The 15,936-nt window shown below is 28.3% G+C and overlaps 2 protein-coding genes across 2 annotated transcripts; both read right to left on the reverse strand.

Moving 5' to 3' along the window:
- Window positions 1-7,643: 7,643 nt before the first annotated feature.
- On the reverse strand, window positions 7,644-8,141 carry OCT59_012735 (uncharacterized protein; the record flags this gene model as incomplete). The annotated part of the gene is made up of 1 exon (XM_025328197.1): window positions 7,644-8,141. The coding sequence occupies one exon, from the start codon at window positions 8,139-8,141 to the stop codon at window positions 7,644-7,646; it is 498 nt and encodes a 165-aa protein (XP_025167654.1).
- Window positions 8,142-9,776: 1,635 nt separating this feature from the next.
- Window positions 9,777-11,441, reverse strand: OCT59_012736 (uncharacterized protein; the record flags this gene model as incomplete). The annotated part of the gene is made up of 2 exons (XM_066140324.1): window positions 9,777-10,261; window positions 11,048-11,441. 2 exons carry the CDS (start codon window positions 11,439-11,441, stop codon window positions 9,777-9,779), a joined length of 879 nt encoding a protein of 292 aa, XP_066001210.1.
- Window positions 11,442-15,936: the final 4,495 nt, after the last annotated feature.

Genomic DNA, 15,936 nt, shown 5'->3' on the forward strand with positions numbered 1-15,936 from the left:
AGGAAGAATCGTCTTCCCGCCTTACACTTGCGAGTATAAAGAACTGGAACACCGATAATGAAGGATCATTTGATTCTAAAACTGACACACTTTTGGAAATGACCAATCTGAAAAGGGTCTTGAGGGCGTTCTATTAACACGGTGAACTTGAGATTGTTCTTTGATACGAATATGCGGAGCATTTCACGAAGGCCTTCATCGTTCCGAGGGAAAAATTTTCCATGATAAAAGTTCCGCATGTATGCGTTCTTTGAGGCCATCGAGAGTCGCATGTTCGATGTTCACGGGTCACTTGAATGATTTAGTTCGTTTCAGACTAACAACAACGTCGAAATCTGCAGTTAACGACAGGGTTACTTCGTGAGCAAAGCTCAAAAAAAATTTTTGATGCGAAGCATCCCAGTCACGAAGCTTCTCCACCTTTCCCGCCACATTATACGTACCATGGACAAATTTATTGAATAATGTCCGCAACGAATAGACAGAGTAACGTGATAGACATTTTCGACTTGAATAGAATTTTTTGTGAAATTTTATTGGCTAAACTGCTGTATACGAGATAAGTGTCCATCCCTTATTTGTATAGTAGAATAGTCTTAAAAAGGATTACAAACAAATAGAACCCAGAATAAAATTTTTATTTGCGAAAAAAATACCGAATGGTACTATATGAGAAATGTGGATGTTGCACAGACTCTGCCTTGTTTCGTAACACAAGAGTACATGCATGCGGCTTAGCAAAAAAAATATTCCGAGATGTTGATCAGCACTCCGGAATCGGAGTAATACTATTACTATTATATGCTAGCGGTAAGCTCATGTGACATTCTTAACGTGTCGACAATCAAGACAATTTTGTTTTATGAAGCTGGCTATGGCCACTTTTTGTTTTCTGTTTATATTTATTATTCTTGTTTTTTTCTTAGGAATAATAACTGTATCGAAAAATTCACCTCCAGAAGATTCGGATGATTCGGATGAACTGTCATACACCATATTTCACTGGATTACTTTTCGGCAAACAACTCCTCTCTATTGATTTGTTAAAATGTGGAAGCTCATAATAAAGATCGTCATCGGAATAAAATTCTTCGTCTAAAAATGATATTTGCTCTGTGGACAATCAACCACGTTTGTCCTAATACCAATAGGTATTTAGGCGATTTAACGATGATAAAATCAATAGCTTCTGTAAAGTTTAATCTATAATATTTTCTTTGTAAAGGACTTTCTTGGATATCTAAACAATTTATTTTTCCGACTGCATCTTTGTTTTATCTTTTAATAATCTTAATTACTTGTCCTATCCCATGATCTGTTTTCAGCTTGTCAACCAATACTTCGCTTATTGTACTAAAACGGGAAGCTGTATCAATAAGTGCTGCGACCACGTATTTTTCCTCTACTAGTGTTTTGATGAATACTATTGCATATGCCTATCAAGTAACAACACGGTAGAGGTTGGAACCGATTAAGGTTAATCGATTAATTAATCGATTAATTAAATCGGTTAAAAATGCAGAAACAGATATTTATTTTTTTACTAGTTATATAGATTTACGTAATAAAAATAAAAAAATTTAAATTGATTTATTTTAAATAAAACTTTATTAAAAGTGGCTATTTAACATGGATGATAACTAACTGAATGATGATTTTTATGAATATCGTGACTATAGGAATGTTGAAAGTATTGAAGAATCGTTATCTGGGTCGCCAAAGCTTGCATCTTCTAGCTACAGTAGTACAATTTCTAAAAGGTCTTCATTTTTGGAATCAACAACTAGTAGTCAGCAGCAAACAAAAAAAGGGTATTGCTTAAACATCGCCTTTACCAGCATTAGGATGGCATTTTGGGCGGAGTTACATTCATATTCTTAATTCTGCCCAAGTTCCATCCTAATACTGGTAAAGGCAGGCGATGTATAGCATTTTTTTTTATTAAATATTTTACAAAATTTCTGTTTTATTTTTATTTTTAACGCTATTTATAAATATTTTTTGTAATTAAGTATTTGTATAAATAAATATATTTCTGACATTAATTATGTTATGTGATAGTACGCGAAAAATTATAAAATGTTAATGGCAGGTTAAAATTGTAAAATTTATATATTAATCGGTTAATTAACCGATTAATTAATCGATTATTATTCGATTATGGTAGCTGATTAATCGATTATTAATCGGTTAAGGTTTTTTCGGTCGATTCCAACCTCTACAACACGGATTATAAGTTTATCGAATAAAAGAAATATTATATTGGACACTGGATTTAAACCCTCTGCTTTACCTTGATTTAATCCGGAAAAAACTCAAAGTTATCATGATCAGGACCAAGCAAAAGGTTGAAGTCTATTTTTTTTCTAATAGACCATTTTATCGTTGTATGACTTGTATATTATTATTATTGGTATATTGTTATAAAAAAAACTTTTTTTTTATCTTAAAAGATTCCATTATGGCATTAAAAAAAATTACATCCTCTAGAAAAAAAAATATCTCACTAATTAATATGAAAAAAAAATTCTCAGAAAATTAATTATAACGACCTATTGTCATGAAAAAAAAAATTACCCGAAAAAAATTAATTATAACGATCTATTGTTACAATAAATAAATAAATAAGTAATTATGTTAGTCTATTATATTGAGCTTGATACAAAAAAATATTATTATTAATAATAAGAATCGGGAAAAAAGGAAATTGCTGTGGCGCCACAACATCGATTTGATCACTGATCCAAACTAAATGGCGAAAGAGTGTATTCGGGAAAAAAAATTCGGTTTGAAAGAAAAAAAGCCAAACCGAAAAAAATAAAAACGAAAAAAAAAACTTATTGGGAGGAACAAAGAGTAAATTCGGGTTGAAAAAAGAAACCGAAAAGGAAAAAGAAAGAAAAAATAAAAAAAAATTCGAAAGAAAAAGAAAAAAAATTTGGGGGAAAAGAAAAAGAATAAAGGAAGAAATCGGTTTTAATTTGGTCCAAAAGACCGAAAAAAAAATTCATAAAATAATTAACGTTAATAATATGGTCTAAAAAATAAGACCGAAAAAAAATAATATAAGTCTTAAAGATTATTTATTAAAAAAAAAATAATAATAATTTTTCGGTTTTGGAAAAAAAACCAAATCTAAACGGGAAAAAGAATGAAAAAAAAAACAGAGGAAAAAATGAAAAATTTTTAAAAAAGAAAAGAAAAAGGTGTAAGAGAAAATCTGAAAAAAGAAAGAACCATCTGTAAAAGATCGGTTCAAGAGAAAAAAATTAAAATTAAAAGTGGAACCGAAAAAAAAAATCCGATTAAAATTTCTTAACCGGAATTGGATTAGATGTACCAATCAGGCAGGTCTTAACTATTTTTTTTTTCAATTAGTAACGCGTTTATTTATTTAAGTAATCACGAAAAGAGCAAATTACAAATAAAGCGGGTCTTAACTATAAAGAATTCGGATCAGCAATTCAAAATGTTAGTAACTCCAATTTTTTAATTATTTAGAACTAGCAATTTTATTAATATACAATAGATAAAATTAAAAATATAATAAAATTATTATCAATCATATTGACCTGAATTCGACTTGGAATACCTATAAAATTAAAGAGCACCAATGATGTAATGATGACATGTACAATAATCCAAATTTTCATTATGAGCAACACGGGACACTGTAACGATTAATTAGCAAAAGAAAATTCATAAATAGTCTACCAAGAAAACGAATAAGGTTTAATGTCGCCCTTATTAGAGACCGCCAATCAGATACTAACCACCCCACTTAACCCACTTAATATACTTTCCTCCAACCTCCGATAAAGTATGCGTATTGTGATTGTATTTTATATTTGGCAATTTCAATGACTTCTTTGAGGATTCTTATCATAGTCCTGCCCTTCATTAAATTATAATGATTGATTTTTTTTTTTAGTGAAAACATTTTTCAAAAGATTTTCAAAGTCCCAATTTCATCCAAAAAATTATTCATTCAAATTTTTTATAAGTATTAATTAATAAATAGAATTACAAAATTTGAAGTTCTATTAAAACATATTGCTATTTTTCAAAATTCATAAAATCAAATATTTAAACATTAATTTTTATGTCGGTAAAGCAAAAAAAAAACGATAAAATAGTGAAATTAATTATATGTGCTTATAAACTAAAAAATACCGTCAGAGTTTATGTTCAAGAAAGAAAAAATATTATAAATCGATTTATGCTATCTTGTGGATCGGTAATATAAGGTACTGGGCAATACAGAATTTGTATGAAAGGAAGACGTAAAGAAAGGGGCTTAAAAGAAAAAGACCTAGAAGACCTAGACAGAGAGAAGATAAACCTAAAAAAAAGATGACGAAAAAAAAATAAAATGAAACACCACATACACAACCCACACTCCCAACCCACACTCCCACACCCACCCACACTCCCAACCCACACTCCCACACCCACCCGCACTCCCAACCCACACCCCACACCCACCCGCACTCCCAACCCACACCCACACCCACACTCCCACACACCCAACCCGCACTCCCACTCCAAACCCACACTACCCACATACCTAAAGAGAGACGTAAAGAAAAAGGGCCTTAAAAGAAACCTAATAAAGAGAAGACCTAGACAGAGAGAAGATAAACCTAAAAAATATGACGAAAAAAAATAAAATGAAACACCACATACACAACCCACACTCCCACACCCACACACACTCCCAACCCACACTCCCACACCCACCCGCACTCCCAACCCACACCCCACACCCACCCGCACTCCCAACCCACACCAACACTCCCACACCCACCCGCCCACACTCCCAACCCACACCAAAACCCCCACACCCACCCGCACTCCCAACCCACACTACCCACATACCTAAAGAGAGACGTAAAGAAAAAGGGCCTTAAAGAAGATCTAATAAAGAGAAAACCTAGACAGAGAGAAGATAAACCTAAAAAAAAAATGATGAAAAAAAATACCACATACACAAACCCGCACTCCCAACTCACACTCCCGCACTCCCACACCCACACTCCCACACTACCAACCCACACTACTCTCATATCTAAAGAGAGACGTAAAGAAAAAGGCTTAAAAGGAGATAAGTGTTTGAAACGCCAAAAAGAATAAGAAAACTACGAAGAAGATAGGTTACTACCGCACTAAAGTGTGTGAGTGAGGTTTCTTATATATAAACAAAATAAATAAAAAATAAAATTATTTTTATATATCCTCCGCGTAGTGTTTGAAACGCCAAAAAGAATAAGAAAACTATGAAAAAGATAGATTAATAACGCACTAAAGCGTATGAGTGAGGTATCTTATATGTAAACAAAATAAAGTTAAAAATAATAAAAAATAAAATAATTTTTAAAAAAGAAACTTTTTGAAAAATATCCTCCGCGTAGTTTTTGAAACGCCAGAAGATGAGTTACTATGTGAAAAAAAAAAGTTTTCATTCGAGCTTTTTTCTTTCCTTTTTTTTTTGAAAAAAAAAGAAACATGAGGAAAAGAGGATATTTTTTAAAAAAAATTTTTTGGATGGAGAGGTATTTTATATAAAAAAATTGTCATACAAAAATATTTTTTTCCCACGGAGTTTGCGAGTTTGCTATAGTCAGAGTATAGAGAAATCAAAAATCGCGTCATGATCAAATAAATCAATAGTAAAAAAAATTTTTTTTTCTGTAAGAGATGACTCAATTGACTCATGATATTGTTGATCATGTGATCATGTGATGAAAAATAAACTTCGGTATATTGGATCATGCATAAAATTTTGAAGGTCCGCTTATAAGATTTATAAAGTATATATTTTATTTGCCATGCAAGTGTGAAAAGGTCTAGTTTTTTACTATTATTATGATGGTATTAGTAGTATTAGTAGGAAATAAATATAATAAATTCCACAATTTATACGATTATACAAATAACAATGAATTGCGTGCAAGTGTTATACAGTGTATGAATTATTATTATTAAATTTTATTTAGCACGAAACAAATGTTGCAGTACTGTGAAATTTATGATTTATTTATACATTTACAAAGATAATTTTGTATAAGTAGTTTATTGTTACATTGTTACAAAAAAATCTTTTTTTTTTTATCTTAAAAAAATTTCATTGTAGCATTAAAAAAAATTACATCTTCTGCTGAAAAAAATACATATATATTGTTATTATATCTCAAAAAAATTCATTGTAGCAATCTATTGTTATAGAAAAAAATTATCTCACCAATTAATATGAAAAAAAAATTCCGAAAAAACTTCTATTATCGTGAAAGAAAAAAAAATTCTAATTATAACGATCGAGCTTTGATACAGCCCAAAGAATATTATTATTATTAATAATAAGAATCGGGAATTGTAAAAAAAGTTTTTGTTGTAAATCATTACTCTTCTGATACCAAAATTATTAAAACTTAATTATAAACAAGACGATCTGTACGATAAAGACGGGAATTTCATAAAGAGAATATATAGGAAAACCGCACGTATGGATATAGAGGAACCAAGTGAGCATAATAGACAAACCGCCAGCATAAACGAAAAAATTGACAACACGGCTGAGAGTAGTAACAACAACAAGGGCAAACAACCAGTCTTGGAATTGGGAACAAGCGACATGGATATTAACATCAACAAAAAATGAATGGCGGATACCCAGATTTCGAGAGGCTATGATGGTAGTGAAGAAAGTTAAAGGAATTAAAGAAGTTAGCTGTAGAACAATTTTTGCAATGGAGATCATTAGGTTTTCTAGCAGCTTTAACAAAATTTTTTAAGGGCGGGTGTTAAATGATGCATGAGTTACCAATAACGTTCTCAATAAGCTTTCCAAGATTTAAGATAGTTTTTTTCATAAATTACTGGTTATACATAATTAGAATAAAAACACTTATTTACGAGGTGAGATAAAATGGACGGTATTTTTAGCACGATGTCAACAGAGACATCCAAACCAAATTTGCGCGTGCCATCTAAAACAGTTCATCATCGAAGTGGGTAATTACATTTAAAATAGTTTTAGTTTTCTTTTAACCTTCAGATTTTAAAATAGTATATTTACAAAAACAGCATATAATATTAAAATTTCAAAAAAATATTCTGTTATTAAATTGTAGTTAGTAGCGTGGAGATCATTCAAATTAGTTACGGGTCATCAAATCATGCGACCCCAACCCGACCCCTAAATACGAGTCGGGTCAATAACCCGGGTTTGATCCGACCCTTTCGGAACACTAATGCTAAGGACAAGATAAAAAAAATGATATTTCGAAAAATATTTTTTTTATTAAAAATAAAAAATTATTCTCTTTGGAGAATCTTTTAATATTATCGTGAGAATTTTTGATATGGAAATAATACACGAAAAAGAACGATGAAATAATGTAAAAAAAAATCATGATAGTTGATATATGTATGGATAATATTATATCTATATTATTACTAGGTCATGATTCTGATACTAAAACGTTGCTTATTTTGTAATAGGCTAAAACATAATTTTCTTAAGGATTATTTTATTTTTGAAAAATCAATACATAAAATATAAGAAATAAACAAATTCATATTAGGTTCATAAAAAACTTAATTATTACATATTTTTGAATTAAAAAAAGTATATAATTATAAATCTATTTCGATGCAAGAAATTGTTTCAAATAATATTCAAGATTTTCTTTGAGTTCCCTAGAAAATTCAACATATATTTCTTGTTGTTGTTCATTATGATTAAATTCAACTCCATGAATATTTTTATTTAAATATTCAACGATTGACGAATGTGGGATTAATACACAAGTGACTTTATAACATTTTTTTTCTTCAGCTTTGAGGAAATAAAATTCGTGTAAATTATTTGATTGAACATGATTTTGAACTGAGTAACTAGTATTATTGTTACTGTCTAAGAGTTCAGATACAAGTTCAAAAGATATTTGTATTTCCCTATAACTAATATCGTAAATTTGATAATCATTTGGTGGTTTGTAAAAGAAATGCGAGATAACATCTTGCGCAATTTGGTGATCTTGGACGAGTTGTCTCGGAATCATTTGTTGTGTGCTAAAATTATCAGATATAATTGCAGTAGTTACGTGAGAAAAGTTCTCATTAGTTGGTTCGTTGGCCATTTTTGAAGAGTGTATGCACAAAATTAAGTGTGAATTTTTTTATATTAGAAAATTATTTTTTATTTTTATTTTTATTTTTTTTAAAAAAAAGACATTCAATTTTTAGCTCTTTTTACATTATTTTCACGCAGATCAACACATAGGATCAGCAGTACTAAATACTGCAATAAGTCAAATGATTATATGTGGAATGTGGGACAGGAATACTTGGATGAAGCAGGTTGTACAAATCATTGAACTTCTTGATTAATAAGCGGTGCGGGGTAATAAATGATTCCGCAATCACGTGATAAAATGACGAGATTTTACGCAGAACAAAGATACAACATTAATTTTTGCATGCTAGTTTTATTATTGTGCGGTTAAACAAGGATTTTTGGTCACATAAATAATCGGACATAGATTGTCTGCAATCTTTTACAAACGAATAATGTTCCAGTATTTTTGTATTAATACTTTAATAAAAAGTTTAAATGTAAATATGATAAAATCATCGATATAACTTTTTCAATGTATCGGATATACGTAAAAAAATCTTTGCGTTATATTTCTATTACGTATTATTATTGTGTAAATCTAGCTAGTGCTTTTTTAATATAAATTCAGCTAGTATTATTTTGTGACGCCCATCATTTGTTTTATGTTTATGTAACACTTATTTATTCATTTTGGCGTTTGTTGTTCATTGGGGATGATTTTATGGATTAACATATTGATTTCTTTCAGTAATTACGTAGTATACAAATTAAGTTTTGTCGCACAAAAAAATTTTAAACAAATTCTATTTTCATTATCTATCAGTATTTTTTTTTCCTAATGAATGTATTTTCTTTTATGAAGACTCTTGTAATTTGAATTATTTATGTAACGCTATTTATACATTGATAAATAAATAAATATTATTTTAATTAAAAAATTAATCATCTGAGTTATATCACTCGTATCGAATCTATAAATTATAGAAATCGCTTCTTGTTACTGTCACGGGATAAATTTATTTTTTATTTTTTATTGTTTTATTTTTTTTATCTATTTTATCTTTTATTTTTATTTTTTATTTTTAATATAGTTATTTTTAGTTATTTTTAGATATTTAGTGATTAGATGACAAACGGAAGCTTAGTGATAGAAAGGTGGCTGAATATAGGTGGCTGTTCGCCACAATTGGGCGGGAGGCAATAATGGCCGAATGGCGATTCTGTTCGAAAAGACAGAATTGTACCAAAATTTTAACATTATAAAAAGGACCGTTGTTGGAAGTTCAGTTAGGACAGTTCTAAGTTTAGTTCAGCTAGAATTCAGTATGAGCATAGTTTTATTATCAACCGATAATATACGGATATTACAGAGCGCCGATAGAGGCAGTAATATCGTATCTTTGTTTAATTGTTAATAAACTGCAGATCTGTTTCCGTATTGTTCATATGCATTTAATTATATTTTTTTTATATACACTGTTTATTATTGTTTATTATCGTTTATTATCGTTCACTATCATTATCATTTATTACATTTGTTGATTTTTGCCATACATCGTTGATTTTTCGTATACATCATTGCTTTTATACACACACCACCCGATCTACCTTTAATTTATCCCATCATTTATTGTCGTCTACAAACGTTTATTATCATTTATTGTAAATGATTACTTATATAATCATGTTCACTAATATATAAATCATCATAACTTTGAACTATAATATTATGTAATTTAAATTCATTTACTTCATCTTTTAAAGAAAACAATTCATCCACATCATCATCAACACCCAATATAGCCAAATATTTAACCCTTTCCTTCTTTATAATATATTTCTTTATACAAAATAAAATATTTCCATCTTCAATAAATATATTTCTAAATAATAATTTCTTAATAAAAGTATTTTGTGAATTTTTTAAAAATATTTCCAAATCACTTTTCATAAAAATAAGAGATAAGCATAAATATTCTAATTTAGAAGGAAGAACCTGACCTAAATTTTGTAACACAGTTGAACTTAATTTATTATAAAGGGTATAATTATCGGAATAATCCACATCAAAAGTAAGATAATTAATACTATTATGTTGATTATTTTCAATGAATAAGTAAATATTATCATAATCAGGCATACCTGATTCAAAATATCCAATCTTTTTACAATATTTTATAATAAATTCAAATAATTTTTGTTTTGGTTCATTATATTCTTCACTTGTATATCCAAATCCAAAATTTTCTAAACAATCACTAAATTTTTGTAATAATAATAGTAATGATTCAATATGTAATATTTCATCCATAAACAAAGATCTCAACTTAAAAGGTTTAATAACCTTAATAATTTGTTGAACAAAATTAAAATTTAAAGAATGACAATAAATAATATGAATAGATTCTAAAACATTCAATTGATTAAAAACTTCTTGTAAATTATTAATTATACTATTAAAATCAACATAACAAAATATAATTGTATTTAAAGTATTTGAACAATTAGAATTTTTTAATGATAAAAATGGTTTGATAGTATATATAAATGAAATTTTTTGAAGATTTTGTTGGGAAATAATTATTTTTGATAAATATTCAATTAATGTAATTAATGTATGATTATCAATTTTATATTTAAAAAATTTAAAAACAATCGATGAGATTGATTTGCAATTAGAACATAAAAATGTCAAAAATGGAATATAATCTTGAATAACTTTAGGAATAAATTCTAAGTATAAATTACTGATATTGTATGTAAGATTTGAATTTTGTAAAATCAAATCCATATTATCCACAAAATATTCATGAACAACACGCAAATTCAGCACAGCTACAAAAGAATTTAAATTTCCTTCATTTTCAATAAACACTTCAAATAATGACCTATAAATTAACTTTCCTAACTCAAAATTGTATTTATCACCTAAAGTACCACCCCAATATTTAATAGAATCACAAATTTTATCTATATCTAAGTATTTAATAAAACTAGGATAATTGAATAATGTATTTGAAATTAATAAATTATCATTAATTTCATATTCATTAAATTTTGCTTTGCTGTCTTCACTAAAAAAGCAAGAATAAGTTTTAATACAATGATAATTTCGAGTAGGAGCTGAAAATGGATCTTCCCACAATAATGGAATTGCTAGACGACACCATAATCTATTAACTAAAATACATGAATATAATGTTGAAAAATCTTTTCTAAGATACTGCATAATTTCTTCTGTTATTTCAGGTAAATCTCCTGGAAATATTTTTGAACATGCCATGTTTGGATTGTTTGGTAAATGAAAAGGGATTGCTTTCATTTTTTCGGAGTTGTACAATTTTTGTACAATTTTTATTTAGTATTCCATAAAAAGACAACAAATAACTTGTAAATCATTCCTATTTCATCCACCTGATCGACAAAAAGTTCTAACCAATAGACTTGAGAAATGATGTATGTTCTTCATTGCTTAAATACATTTACACGGCTTGCTTTGGAAAATTCTAAATGATGCAAACAAAAAAAATAAATGATTTAACTGAAATTATAATTCGGAAAATCTTTAAGGTACTGTTTAAATCAAGATTTGGAAAAATAATTTAAAATTATAATTTACTTAAAATAACAATTTATTGGTACTTTGCATTTAAACTACATATTACGCAAGATTATTATTGTTACTTTAAATAAATAAATTAACTTTAAAGGCAGTCAATATAGATTTTTATGTAATAACTTTGAATTTAGTAAAAAAAAAAAAATTTACTAAATTCCTATCTATTGGTAGAAAAAAAAGATTATCTTTGTGTAAAATTTCTCATGTATACGATATCTGATTTTCTAAAAATCTAAAGAAAGTTATCTAATCATTTTATTAAAATTCAATTGTATACTAAATGAAAAGTTTGTGTTTGAGACTTTCCTTAAACAAGTAAAATAAACATTTTGTGGTCTTATCACCAGCAGGTTGTTTGTCCCTTCTGATTTCAAGAAAATGATTAACCTTCATACGATAATCTAATTGTTGCAAGTCTGGCTGGTAAAAATTATCTTTATCTCCTTTTTATCTGAATCATCATCCTCCGAATCATCGACTTCCATGTCAATGACATCTAAATTTCCCTTAGGCCACACAAATTCAATTTTTCGGTTCACGTAACATTGAAATTTAAAATCGACCCGGGGACCCAGGGTTTATTGTTTATTAGTAAAAAAAGTTTATATATAAAATCGTGACATTTGATTGGTTGACTTTTAAAAGGGAGGAATTTATTTTCGCTCTAGAAGTTCTCAGCCGCGTGATAAACTTACCCGCCAATAAATTTACGTCCTGATCACGTGATAAATTTTTTATATATAAACTTTTTTTATTGAAATTTGAAAAAGTGACCCGGCCGGGTGAAGTGAACCGAAAATTCGAATTTGTGTGGCCTTATCTTCTTTTTAGACAAATTTATTCTCTTATTACACTTGTTTTTTTACCTCCCTTTGTATAACTTCTTGCCCTCGCTTACACCTAAAATTTTATATATACATAGAGTAGAATTTATTAACTGAAATAAGGCCACCCGTAGGTAAAGATCGTCTACCATTAAGATAAATGTTTCAATTAAACTACACGTGCAATTAGGAAAAAGTAAAAGAAAATGAAGAAGAATGCCTCGGATAAGGGAAATCACATGAAGAATTTTCACTGATAAAAAGAAGAAAATGGGATTAAATCTATAATGTTTTGGAAGTTAATTTGTCTTTGAATCATTTGAAGTACAAGAACCAGAGCGTTAAGAAGTTGCTTGTGGTCCATCGAATATGAGCTTTGATTATCTAAGTAATCTTGGTCGGGAGGTTCTCTAGTATTAGATATAGTGATTTTTTTGAGACATAATTTTTTTCACATGTTTCATTTACAGTCTAAAAAAAATGCATTTGAACTAAAAATGTAAAAGCCGTGAATATAAATGGTTAATTAAATGGCATGAGTTAGACGGATATGACATTGAGGTTGTATTTTCCTCTGATCCAGATGAGTTCATATAGTACTTTTGATGAATTTTTTCAACAACTTATTCAAAGTCGATTACAGGTGTTTCCCCTTCCTATTAATATTATGAAAAGGTCACTGGAAATACCATTTTGTATACTGGATGAATAACCTCGAAGGAAGGTGTAGATGTGAAATGTAATTTTACGTAACGCATCAGTGAGTTCATCCAAAAAGTATGTGTATCCAAAAGGAGAACGAGGAGTTGATATGTGTGCAAGGGACAAAGGCTTATTATGATAGTTGTTCACAATTTAGGTGCAAATAGTAAAAATTTTTACATATTTTGTATTGAAATAATTTCATTGTAAAATATCCCCGTAAGTAGTGAAAAATTAAACTTAGGTAAACGTAAGTTTAAGGATGAAAACTAAATCATGTAATGATATCTGATATGTTTAAATTATCTAATAAACTTACTATATTTCATAAAAAGTGTCATTTTCTTTAGAAAAGATGGTACATTCCCTATGAAAAAAAATTTCTTTAAAATATACTTAAAATGTACTTATATATTTTAAAATATATCTAAAATGTACTTAAAATTTTTAAATGTACTTATAATTAAGGTTGCTTGTCTAAACCTCTTCAAAATCCTACGATTAGTTTTGTCAAAATTTTACTATAGATTTATTATAGTTTCGGCAGAGTTTCAGCAGTTTCGGCATTTATAATAAGTTTTGGCAGTTTCGCCTTTCTCCAAAGTTTTGCCAGTTTTTTAATATAACTTTAATATAGTTTCGGCAGAATTTCGCTTTTCGGTGAAACGCCATCTTGCCTAAACCCCTAGGTTTCGGCAAGCAACCTTACTTATAATATACTTAAAATTGCAATTTTAAGTATATTTAAAGTATAAAATTTTATACTTAAATTACATTTAAAATATACTTAATTGCAATTTAAATATAATTTAAGTATAATTTAAGTGCAAAATTTTATACTTTAAATATACTTAAAATTGCAATTTTAAGTATATTTTAAGTATATTTTAAAAATGTTAAGTATATTTTAGGTATATTTTAAAATATATAAGTATATTTTAAGTATATTTTAAAAAAATACATAAGTATATTTTAAGTACATTTTAAAGAATTTTTTTTTTATAGGGATTCAGTATCTGTATCTTCCTTTCTATCAATAAACTGAAATAAAATAAATAAAATAACAATATTATTTATCTTAAAATTATTTTCATTTGCTATTTTTAATGATGACAAATGTATATGTTTCCTTTAATCGATTAACCTTAATAAAAATAATCTCATTTTCGGACAAGTGATACTGGAATGTTAATATCGGGAGAAAAGAGAATTTTACTTCTGCGTTAGAAACCAACTTATAATTTGGTCACTTAAATGGAAAGTAATTGTTATTTAAATAAAAAAAAAAATTAAAACAAATATTACGCTTACATAATTCCCAAAGATAATTATTAAGAAAATGTAATAAAAAAAAATTTTTATTCTTAAACGTGGCAAATTAAAATTTTTAAAGTGTGGCAGACATGTGATTTTTGAGCATGTGATACGGCACAGTTGTGGTAACACCGTGTATTAAGCTTTCTTTTTGCGGAATTCTATTTGAAAGATGCCTATTACAAATACGAAAATGATTGCAGAACCGGTTTATTTCAAACCCAAATGGAAAGCAAAATTAGTAAAGGTCCGTCCAAATACAGAAAAATATTTTTTTATTTTAAAGGTCCGTCTGTTATCTAATTTACTATATACTCCAATTTAATTTAGCCGATTTGGCTTAAATATAGTTTATGGGATTACATAGATCACCGCGATTAATAAGATGGCGTGATTCTATTGTAGTATAGGACTTTAATTAAAATCACGAAATCAATTATGTGATTTTTTTTGGACTTCGGGGATCTATTTATTGATTCAGGAGTCGTACAACGACTTAATATATCAATTAGCGTGATTATATTACATCACTAAATATACATAAATAAGCTATAGCCTAACGCGTATTTTTTAATTTTGATTTTTTACTAACGCGTATTTTTTAAATTTTTATTTTATAAAAGTGATTTTTATTTTTTATTTTATAAAAGTAATCTTTAATTTTTATTTTTATAAAAAGTATCTGTAATCTCACTCAATATACGATAGAAAAAAGATATTTTCACTATGTCTACTTCCAACTTTGATGAAACATATATGGGACGCGATATCCTTGTTTCATACTTGCAGCAGCACCAAGATAAATCGTATCTTGGTTTTTTATCTTGCAGCCGAGATACTATTATCACTTCGTCAATGTTATTCTCGCTAGCTGGACAAATCTTGACAGTTCTTGGTTAAGTCGTTTTTTGGATGAAGCAAAAAGACTAAACCAAGACAATTTCACTGCCTTAAATGGAAAGGTACAGTCTTTTTTTTTATTTTGCGAAGAAAGGTGAACTCCAGTCGCTCCTAGGGGTTATCTTGGAAAATTACTGAATTTGACCGCTTGGTAACCACTCCAGGACCTCTTATTCGGGCATCCTTTCTTCGTTGTTAGTAAGGGTATATCTGTTCTGGAGGATGAACAGTTTGCCTTTATTACTAAATGAAAAATAATCAGTACACTCTAACAATACCTTCTTATAATAGATCAAGAAGGAACGGTTGCGACATGCGGACCATTTAAAAGACTACTGGTGTAGTATTATTCAGGAGTGTAAGAAGGTATGTTGACTTATGTCATTCATAGAGCTTTGAACAGGTCAAGGTTAATTCAGGATTAACGGTTTTTAAAAAAACTGATTTTCGTTATGAAA

This window comes from Rhizophagus irregularis, chromosome 20, assembly GCF_026210795.1.
Source record: "Rhizophagus irregularis chromosome 20, complete sequence".
In the NCBI taxonomy this organism is placed as follows: Eukaryota; Fungi; Glomeromycota; class Glomeromycetes; order Glomerales; family Glomeraceae; genus Rhizophagus; species Rhizophagus irregularis.